Below are 14,005 nucleotides of genomic sequence, written 5' to 3'. Positions count from 1 at the left end.
ACATTTGCCCCAATTGCAAAAGTGAACATTGTAAGAGTGTTGCTCTTAATTACAACAAATTATGTGACTGATTGATGCAACAAGTTGATGTAAAGAATATTTTTCCCCATGGTGATCTTGAAGAGGAGGTTTCTATGTAGTTTCTATTGGGGTTTGAAGCATCTATGGTAAAAGGAAATGTTTGTAGATTAAAGAAGTCACTCTATGGTCTTAAGTAATCTTCAAGATCCTAGTTTGACAAATTTACAACTTCCATGCGTAGATTGGACTACAAATAAAGCCAAGGGGATCATATGATGTTCTACAAACACAATAAAGATGGGAGAATTACTATTCTCATTATGTGTGTAGATGATACCATTTTAAATGGAAATGATATCTACAAGACGGAAAGTCTAAAAACAAAATTAGCTATTGAATTTGAAATTAAAAACCTCAGCAACTTGAGATACTTTTTGGGAATTAAAGTGACAAGATCAAAACAAGGGATTTTTATCTCTCAACGAAAGTATGTTATAAATTTATTGAAAGAAACATATATGCTTGGAAGTAAACCAAAAGGTTTACCAATTAATGCTAATCATTTTGATCCTAACACACTAAAGACTAGTAAATAGATAAAGATATCGGAGATTAGTAGGCAAGTTAACTTATTTGTCTCAAACCAGATTTGACATTGCTTTTGTTGTGGGAGTCATTAGCCAAAAGACATTTTTGAAGCAATGTGAGAGGGAGTGTTGAAAAAATTAAGGACTTAAATTGAATGAACTAACTTGCATACAATATGTTTAGTGACAATATTATACTTTTGACACAAAATGTTGGTATTTAGTGGCATATAATTATGTCATAAAAAACTAATAAAGTTCATTTTTAGTGGCAGATAATTAGTAATGACAACATTATTATTACAAATATTCAAAATTCTAGATAAAATCAATGACAATAACATAATGGTTGTCACTAAATCATTTTATTTCCAAATTGTGGGGGCACCGAACTTTGGTGCCAATGAATTAATGGCTAAACGTTCTTGTGAAATTGTGTTGTCATTAAATATAATCATAAAAATTCTTTAGTGGTAACAATATATTTTTGTCATTAAAAATAGGGTTTTAGTGACAAGATTTAAAATATGACTAAAATTGTTGTCACTAAAAGTCATTTTCCTCGTAGTGGTGACTAAGAAAGAGAAAGGACCATGAAAGTTTGATGAACCATTTTGAATTGTAGTTAGATTTGACTTTTGGACTAATATATACTCATCTTTCACAATGAACTTGTTTCTAATAAAAAATAATAATAATAAAAAATGTGGCAACTGTGTGGACATATGTCCCTCATTTGTACCTAAAACTTAGGAACCCCCAAGCAGTAGCATTCACAAGTCCTTTCTCTTGATTGTACAATTATCCTCAAAAGTATTTGTCCTATTTAATGAGGGCTCATTGCTTGCCTAAGAGGACTAAGGAGGGATCCTAATATTATAGAATTCAAAATCTTTACAAGTGCATGAATCTTTGGTGTTGTCATTCCCAAGTTTAATTAGATTCCACTAGAGGGTAGTATTAAGTTGATCCATCTCTTACAAGTGAGGTCTTTGCCTAGTCAAATATGCAAGAAACCCAGTTTGTAAAAGTTTGTTAGGTTCTTGATCTCAATAGAGTGCAAGGCTGGTATTTGCTTAATGCTTCATAAAATGGAGCTTAACCCCTTTTATATTGAAAATATGTGGTTGCTACATCCAAAATTTGGTGAGATCATCATGGATGTTGGCATGACATTCAGATCTACTTCTGAATGTGAGCCACTACAAGTTTATGCATAATTTCTTTCACTCACTTTCTAATTGATTGTCTAAATAATCAAAGTAACATTTTTTTCTTTCATTTTTTACTTCATTTTTCTTTTTGGTGAACTTGTATTTTTCATGTTTTTGTAGTTATATGTTCCTTTTATGAACTGGTTCTCGTACTGCATCATGAGGATCGGAGATCATGTGTGATTTTTTTTTTCTTGATTACTCATAAAATATCTTTCCATTCCAGGATGAGACTAAACTTTGTATCTTTCTTGAGCTTGCACCAGAAGGTTCACTGTTAAATCTCTATAGAAAGCATAAACTATTGGAGCCCCAAGTATCTGAATACACAAGGCAGATTTTGAATGGTTTGAGCTATCTACATGGGAAACATGTAATTCACAGGTGATACAAGTAATCTTCGTGCTAAACTCTTCGATTATCTTGCTTGTGCTTTATTTGTTATTTATTTATTTATATCTCGTTTTATCCACATTCCACTGTTGTATGTGCTACTTGTTTCAATTCTTCAGCCTTTGCTACCAAGAGAATTGCATATGCACCACCCTGCTTGATCAAGGAAAATTGGTTCACTGTTGAGAAAGTTCTTCAGTTATTTGATTCATATTTTGTCTTTCCTTATTGTAGCTTTGATATCCTCAATATTGTTTTCAAATTGTTTTTGTGGGCAATTGAAATTATTGATGATTTGATGTTTTACTTTCATAGTATCATGGTGTGAGGAATGGGAAATAATATAAAAGGGAAACAAAGAGAAGTGAAAATGATGATCAAGGAAATATTCATACTATAATCCATACTCTCTCTCTCTCTCTCTCTCTCTCTGTGTGTGTGTGGCTGACTCATCCTCAATCTCTCTTCATGAGGGCCTTTAGGCCATGAAATGGAATTAACAGCCTTTTAGATGATTGGGCAATGCAGAAACTGACAGCTGAGCTTATGCAGCTGAGAAGGAAATATACACAAGAGAAAAAGGAGAGTTGTTTCTCATTATATCAAGATTACATTGGCACAAGTATTTATAGGCTAAGTAAGGTGGTTAGTTAAGGTGGGTTTGGAGAGGTTACACGGTTGCTCAGTTACAACTGTATGAGAGGCAGTTAGGGTAGAATCTGTTTGGTTATCATCCCCCCTCAAGCTCAGAGGCGGGTAGGTGACTGTGAGCTTGTTACGGAGGTTACAAAATTGTGTAATAGGAAGGTGCTTTGTGAAAATATTGGCAAGCTGATCACCGGAGGGAACATAGCAGATTTGAAGTTCTTGGCGTAACACCTTTTCTCTGATGAAATGTAAATCTAATTCGATGTGTTTGGAACAGGAGTGAAAGACCGGATTAGCAGCAAGATGAGCTACACTTTGGTTGTCACACCATAATATAGGTGGAGAAGTAGGCAAGCAAAGCTCTTGAAGTAGGGATTGAATCCACACCAACTCAGCCGTGAGGGAGACCAACCCTCTGTATTCGGATTCAGCATTGCTTTTGGAGACAAGGCGTTGTTTAAAAGAGGACCAGGAGATGAGATTCAAGCCTAGGAATACACAGTAGCTGCTGGTGCTTCGACGATCATCTGGACAAGATGCCCGGTCAGCATCACTGTATCCTTGAAGCTCCATGGAAGCAGCAGGTTGGAAGTGAAGACCAAGATGGATGGTGCCCTTTAAATACCGTAGAATTCTTTTAATAGCCATCCAATGAACATCAGAAGGCTTGGCCATGAATTGGCAAGCTTTGTTCACGGCGAAAGCAATGTCGAGCCTGGTGAGGGTGACATATTGTAAGGCTCCCATGGTACGACGATATTCTGATGGATCCGATAGAGAAACACCATCAGATTGAGAAAGGGTACGATCGAGACAAACTGGAGTGGGAGCTGGTTTCGAAGTCTCCATCTGAGCGCGTTTGGGAAGATTAGCAATATATTTATGTTGAGTAAGATGCAAGACGGAGCCAAGTTGGTGAGCTTGAATACCCAAAAAATATGATAAAGGTCCAAGATCCCGAAATGCAAACTTAGCGCTGAGGTAGGAGATGAAGTGAGAAACCAACGTGGGACTACTACCAGTGACCAAGGTATCATCCACGTATACAAGTAGAATGAGAATATCAGATGCAGTGTGAAAGATGAAGAGAGAAGTGTCTGCAAGAGAAGATTGAAAACCATAGTCAAGCAAGGCAATCCGAAGCTTTTGAAACCAAGCTCTAGGGGCTTGTTTGAGGCCATACAACGCTTTGTGTAATTTGCAAACATATGTAGGATAGGTGGGGTTGACAAAACCCTGAGGCTGAGTCATAAGAACCTCTTCTTCAAGATCTCCATTAAGGAAAGCATTCTCCACATCCAATTGACGAACCGACCATTGAAAGGAGACTGTCAAAGCAAGAATAAGTCGAATGGTGCAAGGCTTCACAACTGGACTGAATGTGTCAAAGTAGTCTATCCCCAGAGTTTGGGTGAAACCCTGGGCAACCAAACGAGCTTTGTGTCTGTCAATGGATCCATCAGGGTGATATTTGAGCTTGTAGATCCAACAGTAGCCAACAATGTGAGCAGAGGAAGGTGGAGGAGCTAAACTCCAAGTGTTGTTGCGAAGAAGAGCTTGATATTCACAGTTCATGGCCTGAACCCAAGAGTCATTTTTAGAGGCCTGACTGTAAGTGCGAGGTTCTGTTGTGTGCTGTACAATAAAGCTTCGTTTCTTATGAATGCCATATTTTGCTTGGGTCACCATGGGGTGAGTGTTGAGAGGTAAAGGAGGTGGTGAAGGGGCAGCTGGAGAGGAAGTGGCAAAGGGGACCGGAATTAGTGGAGGGATAAAATCGGAAGTGATGATAAGGGAGGACACAGCTGGTGATGAAGGAGCAAACAAGCTGGATGAATTGATTAAGGCAGGTTTAGAAGAAGGGAAGTGTGGAGGGGGTGAAGGTGGAGGAGATGAAGACTGAAATGGAAAAGAGGATTCATGGAAGATCACATTTCTGGAAATGTAGATACGACTAGTGGAGACATCAAGACATAAGTACCCTTTATGAGCTAGTGCATATCCAAGAAAGACACAAGCAGTTGAGCGATAACAGAGTTTATATTGTGTATAAGGACGTAAGAATGGGAAACACAAGCAACCGAAGACTCGAAGATGATGATAGTTGGGAAGTTTATGAAAAAGGGCTTGAATGGGAGACTGAAAATGGAGAAGTTTGGCTGGTAGAAGATTAATAAGATACACTGCTGTTTGAAAAGCATATGTCCAATATTTGGAGGGTAAGAAACTTTGAGCCATAAGAGCGAGACCGGTTTCAACAAGATGGTGAATTTTCCTCTCTGCTCTTCCATTTTGCTGGGGTGTATGAGGACATGAAAACTGATGGAGAATACCATGAGCTTCAAGGTAAGGTTTGAAGGCCAAGAATTCTCCACCATTATCAGACTGAATGCATTTGATGGTGGTATGTAACTGGTTTTCTACCATCTTGCGGAAGGTAATAAAAGAGTGGAGAGCCTGGTCCTTAGTGGAAAGGAAATAAATCCAGGTATGCCTGGAATAGTCATCAATGAAAATAAGAAAGTAGCGGGCTCCTGCTATAGAGATAGAAAGAGTAGGTCCCCACAAGTCAGTGTGAATGAGGGCTAAGGGGTGAGCGACATGAGAAGATGACAAAGAATAAGGTAAGGAATGAGACTTAGCCAATGGAAAAATGATACATGGAGCAATTTTATTAATCTGTAACGTAACAGAAGGATTACAAGAGGCTAAAGCCTTAGAAAGAATAGGAGCTGCTGGGTGTCCAAGACGGGAATGCCAAATTGCACCATCAGAAAAGGAGCTTGTGGTCACAAACGCACGAGGAGGAGATGAGGAGAAGAACTCATACAGACCGTCCCTAAGCCAGCCCTTGAGAAGAATCTTCTTGGTGACCTGATCCTTGACAAAGAAATAGGAGGAATGGAACTCAAAGAAAACAGCATTATCCGTGCAGAATTTGGAGACACTGATGAGATTGGTGGAAAGATGAGGTACATGAAGAACTTGATTTAAGGAAAAGGTCTTGGAAGGAAAGAAAAAGGACTTGGTACTTGTGTGAAGAATGGGTAACGAATTGCCATCACCAATTGTGACTTGATCCGTACCTAAATATGGCTGAACACAAGAGAGAGTTTGAGCAGAATGACTAAGGTGGTGAGTTGCACCAGTGTCAAAGAACCAAGAATCTTGATGATCTGGTGCGACAGCAAGCATGGCATGAGAAAAAGAAGCCTATGCAGGTGGAACACCATTGTTGCCTTGATAGTTGATGTCAAAACGGTGATAGCATTTGATAACCATATGACCAAACTTGCCACACAATTGGCATTGAGGACATGTAGATAGATGATGTGGTTTGTTATGAGCAGAGGGTATTGGGTGATGGTTTTTTGGTTGCTGAGGGTGGAATCTTGTTGGAGGTCTTAGAAGAAGATGAGACTTGGTGTTGAGGTCTTGACGGATGATGATAATGACGGAGTTGATGAGGTCTGGATGGTTGTCTGGATGGAACAGAAGCCATATGGGCAGAGGCAAAAGGAAGATCTGTAGGGGACGAATACTGGAGATGTAATCTTTGCTCATGGGTAAGAAGAATGTTGTGGACGGAATGGAGAGAGAGGTCATCTTTGTGAGCGGTCAAGGAGGCTACAATAGAATTATAGTCAGGACCTAGGCCTCTAAGAAGTTGAAGAATGTGATCTCTATCCTTAACCAGTTCCCCCACAGCAGCAAGATTATCAGAAATGGTCTTCATCTTGAGAATGTAATCTAGCATAGAATCACCACCCTTTTTTATGGTCTGAAATTCAAGGCGAAGCTGCATAATTCGAGCCTTGGACGAAGCAGAAAAAATCTTGTGTAAAGCCATCCAAGCTTCATGGGAAGTCTGAAACCCAACAATTTGACCCATAATATCTGGGTTTAAGGTAGAATACATCCAACTAAGAACCATGTGATCAAAACGGCACCATTGCACAAAATCATGATTGAGATCCCCAGTAGGTAACTCCTTGGGCCGGCAAGATTTAGTGCCTTCAATATACTCTTCAAAGCCATTAGCATAAACTACATTTTCCATCTGAGTTTTCTAGAGAATGTAATTGTTACGGTCAAGTTTGATGGGGAAGGCATGGTTGAGGGAGAGCAAAGAGGCTGAGTTGTGGGTTGAAGGAGAAGATAATTGGTGTTCAGAAGACTGAGTGGATGACGACATCTCTGTAAAAAAAATAAAATCAAGAAGACAAGGGTAGCTCTGATACCATGACAGCTGAGCTTATGCAGCTGAGAAGGAAATATACACAAGAGAAAAAGGAGAGTTGTTTCTCATTATATCAAGATTACATTGGCACAAGTATTTATAGGCTAAGTAAGGTGGTTAGTTAAGGTGGGTTTGGAGAGGTTACACGGTTGCTTAGTTACAACTGTATGAGAGGTAGTTAGGGTAGAATCTGTTTGGTTATCAGAAACATCACTTGTAAATGTCTTTACAAAAAAGAAACCTTAAATTTCGTGAAAGTAATAATATTACCAAAGCCATTTAGTTGCTTCCAGTGTCGAGCAAAATGTCCTATCTGCTTTCATTGAATGGTTGTTACATGACAATAAAAGCAATAGCTCGGGCTATAGCATGGGCGTGGATAGGAAGATATTTGTTGGATGAGTGTGACTGAGATGGCTAATGGATCGAATAACTAGTAAGACTGGAACTATGGAGCTAGGGATATAATCTCAGAAGTAGCACCAATAGAACGTAAGGGAAATTAAGTGTAGTTAACTTGGTCATGTAATTGCATTGATAAGAAATGATGGGCAGACAAAAGGAATGACTTGAGGGTGTTTTAGGACATTAGACTCATTTGAAAGCATAATTTTTTCATTACTAATACATAAATTGTTTTTGTTGTAAGACTAATTGTTTTTATATCATCTTCTAGGGATGTCAAATGTGCTAACATATTGGTATTTGAAAATCACATTGTGAAACTTGCAGATTTTGGATTGTCAAAGGTTAGTTTCATTAGTAGAGTTACAATCTCTTTGTTGTTTTTAAATGCTTAACTTCTTAACATGATATTTCTGGTTGAATGTCTTCTCAGCATTGCCAATCGAATGATTTTAACTCTAGTAAAGGGTCTCCATTCTGGACGGCCCCTGAGGTTTGCTTCCTCTCTTTGCCATCTTCATTGCTTAAAAAGGAATGAGAAAATCATGTTCAGTTAATGTTGATAGAAAATCATGATGCTTATCATGAACAAGCATGCTTAAAATGCAGGCTCAATCATTTTGATTGAGCATTAGACATTTGTATTTTGATTGAACTACCAACCTTCTCTCTGAGAACCCGATTGAGAATAAAATTTCTTTCTAAAGCTGTTTCTAGTCCAACAAAATATTTCCTGATCCCATCTCAAACAACAATTAACTGGATCAAATAGATTGCTCTTTTTCTCTTTTTGGAGGTGTACACTATAACATTATGTGACTTTTGGATTCAAGGATTCATGGATTTTGGGCTGGTGGATTTGGGTCAGGTCTCAAAATCATGGAATTTTGCATTATATTATGTGGCACAACATGCTCCAAACATTGTAGTTTCTTGTAGGTGTTTTGATGTTACAAATTAGTTGTGGGACTGTAGGTTGTTAATGCGGTGTATAGGAAGAACGATTGTTATGGGCTTGCAGCTGATATATGGAGCCTTGGGTGCACTGTATTAGAGATGTTAACTCAGCAACATCCATACCCTCAATATGAATGGGTATGTAAAACATTTCATATATGTTCATTATTATTTTGTTTTATTGCCTTATTTTTCCTCTTAATTTTCTTTTTCTCAATTCAAGACATGAAGTTATGGAAATCAAGGTGAAGATCTCAACTCATATGCAAGGAATTGAACAAGAAAACAACCCGCACCTGATAACATCTTAGGAATACGAACATTGAAAACAAAAAATACGTTAGAAATATAACAACTGAATTTTTTTCAAATTGATCTGGTCCTACAACACAACATTCCTAAGCCCTTTATCACAAGATAATCATCAACATATATATAGCAAACTTAGTTGGGTTGAATTTTTTATACCCAAGTCCAGCTTCCATTCCCATTCCTATTCTAGTGTACTAAACATGGTGTCTAAAGGAACATAATTGTGTTACCTGATAATTAATCTTACCACTTAGAATGTAGTCCATCTCTAATATTAGATTTTGAGTTTTAATAACATAATATCTCTCTTGGCTTGACAGATGCAAGCATTATTTAGGATTGGCCATGGTGAACTTCCTTTTGTTCCTGATTCCTTGTCAATAGATGCTCGAGATTTTATCCTCAAATGCTTGCAAGTCAACCCTAGTGATTGGCCTACTGCTCGTCAGTTACTGGACCATCCATTTGTGAAGAGCCCATTGCACCCTTTCATTGGCCCTGCATCTCCTAGGGCTAATGGAATACGACCTTAAAAGGCTTTCATCTAGTAATGGAACTATATGCACAAATTTTAAGAGTGCTGCAAAAATAAGCAAAATTACAAGAAAAATAAACATGTAAGATTATTTATATCAAAATATTTTTGGGGTACAATCTTTATGGTAGTGTTCTTAAAAAAAAAAAATATTTTCCTCCCATTTGATCACTTTAATCACAATCCAAGGGATGACAATGTGAGTATTTTCTTGAAGTTGACGATCAATCGAGGGTCTAGTACAACTTATTCTTGAATAACTTTGAGGATGGTGAAGAACATGTAAGGGTATAGTACTTTGTGTGTTTTCTTCGACTTGATGCTTTATGAAACCTTTTTCTCCTTGTTAAGCCTTTTTCCCTTATAAAGTCTACTAAATATGAAGAAGAGGTACATAGATTTACTTGACTGAAACTGTTCCCTAAGATTGACACCTTAAGTGCATAAAATAATAACTTGAAGGTTTATATATATATATATATATATATCAATTTAGAATATATAAATGCCCTTAAGCTATCAAATGGATTGCCACCCATACCAGCTAACTAGACAAACAAACGACAAATAATGCCACCTAAGTAGGTTCCACATAAGCCACAACCACCTCATGTTCCATGTAAGTAGGTGACTATCCCATTTAAAAGAAAAAAAAGCCATATGACTTAACTGATAAGATAACCATTGTAAAACCTAAATTAAACATAAGTAAATGAATGCCAAAATTAGTAAAGAATATAATAAATCCAAAATTAAACCCCCATGAGAGTGAAACCTTTGGTGGAGCCCTCACCTTCACCTATTTGAGACCATTGCCCTACCCATTTCTCCATACCTAACTCGGAGTCACTTCACTTGGGTTCAACATCATGTTGATGAGAAGAAAGTGTTAATCCCCTCATTGTAAAGGAGATTTATATCTCTTTATCTTCTCATCAAAGACTTCATGGGAGTTATACTCATTATTTATAAACATTATGTACAAATTAATATATAATGATGGGTTACCAACTTGAATGCATTCATGCAATTAGGTAGGTTATATTTTTTCATTTTCCTTCATTACTGATAAACTTTATGTACAAACTAATCTCATAATGATAGGGTTACAAAAGTTGTAACACCATCTTCATGTAAATGAAAATTTTCTAACTTTCTATTTATAATTTTAGTTTTCTATACATAAGACTCTTGAACGTCCATTCAACTGATTCACCTACCTATCAGTTGATACTCTTAAATAATATATATTAATTCATTATACAAATATAATTAGAAATGGCTACACATTATAGAAAAAATGCTAACAATGGTAACTGAAAAAAGTAACGCCATTGCAAGACACTTGGTAGCAAATTTATAGGGGGAATTATTGAATTTTAAATGTAAGAGGGTCAAATATGAAAGACCCAAAAGGTTTGTAAATCAAAATAAACACTTGACCCATGAAGAGTGGTGATTTCACTTTAAAAATTAAAAAGGAAGTAAAGTAACATGATTATTTGAAAAAAAATAAAACAAAAAGAAAGCCATCTTTTACTAGAGATTTCTTTTGGGTAAAATAATGCTTCAGGTTCATGTGGACAATCATGTTGGCAAGAGTTGTTGATTGTTTTTTTAAACAAAATAAAATTATAGTTATAAAAATAATTTTAAGTTCATCTTATTGTATGTTTTTTAATATGATTTAAAATCATAGTTGTTAATATTGGTTTTAGTAAATGAATAAATTTGACTTAAATCAATGGATGTAGAAAATTTATATTAAAACCACATTTATCAATATTGATTTTAGAACCAATGTAGGCCAATATTATTGAAACATAAACGTCTAATGAGATTGGGAGAAAATAGGAGAGAAGATGTTGATCTATTTCTGTTAAAGTCTTAAAATCTGAATACTTTCTACATCAAGGTCACGTCAATCAATTAGATATCAAATTTAAGACTCAGATGTAATTTAATTTGCAATAAGGAAAATTCTATAGTACTATGGGCAATAACGTGCCTCCTACGAGTGTGGTGTGGGAGATTTTGAATCTCAGCCATGCAAATGGTATATATATATATAACTATTTTAGTGTGTGTGTGTGTGTATACACACACATAAAACAGGTAGTCGATTGCTACCTACTCAACAAAACCATCTTCCACCCTCTCTCCCCCTTTTTCTCTATAGCTACATGCATGAGCCCCATTTTCTCCATATTTCGTATTTTGTCTCTGGCTTATGAGCTGCATTTCTAGGAAAATTCAGTCTAAATAAGCAAGAGGAATTAGACCTATATGCAATCCTATAACAACATGCCTTTTGTGCAGCCATGCTTTAATTTGTAATATCTCCCTCGTTCAACTTCGAATTATGACCAGTTTAAGGCATTGGATTCCTAATTTCCTAAGCTTCAAAACCATTTGTGATTTTCCCTAATAAAATCAGTAGAAGTGGTCCCAATTTTAACTCAAAGTTGATGTCATTGTGCTTCCATGCACTTTGCATAGCCTTGCTCCAATTGGTCATATCTTCCTCGTTTCAACTTCGAATTGTGATTTGTTTGAAGCATTAGATTCTTGACTTCCTGAGCTTCAAAGCCATAAGTAGCTTGCCCCAAGAAACTACTAAGAGATAGTTCCAATTTTGAGTTAAAATTGACATCACTATGCAGCCATGGATCTCAAAACAAGAACTTCCAAGAATCCTTCTTTTTTCTTTAACCACCATAAAATCTAAAAAAAAACTTCAAGATTCTTTCTTTTCTCTTAGATCACCATAGATGGATATAAAAAATTGATTTTTTTCATAATAATAAAATCCCTATGCCCTTATATTGGAGCTTGTAACCCATCTATTGAAAAGAAAATTTTTTTTACATCCAAATAAAAATCCTATACTCCTTATAGGGTGTATAACCCAATCTAGAGAAAACAATAAACTAATAATCATCAACAAATCCAAACATAGTTAAAATTATAACAATCCTATTTATGTTCATTCATCCCTTTAGGTCATGGGATGAATAAAAATACCTTGCAAAACAGAGTTAGCACACCCTAAAATAGATTTAACATGCTAAAATCTACCTTAGGACTTTGATACCAGTTGTTAGGAACCCCAAATCACTCTGCTACCATGCCATGGATCTCATAGGGTGCATGAAAATCTATCCTAGGCTCTCTAAATATATTGCACTAGAAAACCATGTATTTAAAAACCAATATTGATACCACAAAAATCATAAATCTAGAGAATAAAACGACATACCTTTAATCTGGATGTTCTCGGATTGATTCCAATAAATCTAGATAACTTGAAAGTCGTAATGGATCTCGTAAACACCATGATCTTCCATCCGATGACTCCTTGTGTCTAGGCACTAAAATGATAGATATCACAAGCGTGGAGGTTAGGGTTCTCTTTCTGGACTGTAAGAAGAAAATGACAAGACATAGAAACCCTAACCTCTAAAAGGGTACTTATAAGCTTCCTACTAGGCTTGGGTCACCTAATCAAACTCAAAAAGGTTTCTAATTAGTTAATTAACCATACAAGACCCTAATTAATCAATTAGCCCAATCTAAAGATACCACTTACTTATCCATGTGCAACCTCGCGTGATTACCAAAACGTCCTTATGCACAAAAGTGAATTAAAAACCTATCTAACCCTCATAAACCATGTCATCAAAGAATATGAGCTTAGAGTGTGGACTACTGGAACTCGTAGGAGTATTGGCTCCCTCAAAATCCAATTTTGAAATTGACTCAACATCCCATTACAAAAAGTGCCTACTCTTTATAAATTGTGATTAAGCAAGATATTTGATGACTCTTGTTGAAAGTTGGGTTTTGCTTTTTTGATGTCCCATGATAGAGTATGATCCGCATCATGCCACTTGAATTTTTTTTTTTTTGGAGTGATTAGCATGATTTTTTAAATTATTTTATTGTCTATTTTTCTTTATCTCTCCTTCATTACTAAGGGACTAGCAATGTGTTGGTTCGGGGGAGTGATTACTACTCAAAAAATGCTCTTTTATAGCTTGAAATTAACTGTTTTAAACACTTTTGAGTAGTAGTTAATACTGTTAACTCAATTGGCACATTAAGGAACCTAGCAAGGGTTACTAATACGTTTTTGGTTAGTTTTGGTGTTTTTGGTAGCTTTTTTATCATTGAAACAAGCAAAGAATGAGGGAGAATTTTGTGTAATCCATGGCAATGGAGGTTGAAGCTCAAATACATGAAGAATCCGAGTTTTGGACCACTTCATAGCCCTTTTCCAAGCTTGGCAATAGGTTGCTAAGCCAATGAGAGATGCAAGGAAGAAAACTAGAGGAAGAAATCCAACATGTAGCAATTTTGCATGTCTATGCGAAAATTTTGCATGTCTATGCGAAAATTTTGCATGTCTATGCGAAAATTTTGCATAGCATGTGAAATCAAGAGAATGAGCAACTACAGGACTGAGTGAAGGACAATTTCGCACACTGTGCAAAATTTCGAACATCCTGCGAAACCACAAGATGTAGCAAAAATGAATTTCGCACACCATGCAAAATTTCGCACGGTCTGCGAAATCTTCCTATGCACTAACTCCATTAGATTTTTATCTCCAGAATTTTTGTGTAAATTACTATTTTCTCCTTGTAATCAACCAATGATAGGATTTCTTGGTTAGGAACTATAAAGGGGGGTT

At 36.3% G+C, this 14,005-nt stretch overlaps 1 protein-coding gene across 1 annotated transcript in view; it reads left to right on the top strand.

Annotated features, from left to right (window-relative positions):
* The window catches only part of LOC100264591 (mitogen-activated protein kinase kinase kinase 1), a 31,464-nt gene extending 21,802 nt beyond the window's left edge, over window positions 1-9,662 (top strand). The window contains exons 4-8 of the mRNA XM_010647086.3: window positions 2,049-2,206; window positions 7,780-7,852; window positions 7,942-8,001; window positions 8,484-8,603; window positions 9,098-9,662. Of these exons, the coding sequence (XP_010645388.1) occupies window positions 2,049-2,206; window positions 7,780-7,852; window positions 7,942-8,001; window positions 8,484-8,603; window positions 9,098-9,310 (624 nt within the window). The 3' untranslated portion in view covers window positions 9,311-9,662. The remainder of the gene's footprint in view (window positions 1-2,048; window positions 2,207-7,779; window positions 7,853-7,941; window positions 8,002-8,483; window positions 8,604-9,097) is intronic.
* The last annotated feature ends 4,343 nt before the right edge of the window (window positions 9,663-14,005 follow it).

Source organism: Vitis vinifera, chromosome 12 (assembly GCF_030704535.1).
Source record: "Vitis vinifera cultivar Pinot Noir 40024 chromosome 12, ASM3070453v1".
In the NCBI taxonomy this organism is placed as follows: domain Eukaryota; kingdom Viridiplantae; phylum Streptophyta; class Magnoliopsida; order Vitales; family Vitaceae; genus Vitis; species Vitis vinifera.
Note: the sequence above shows the minus strand (reverse complement) of the source record. Positions and strands in the feature narration are given on the sequence as shown.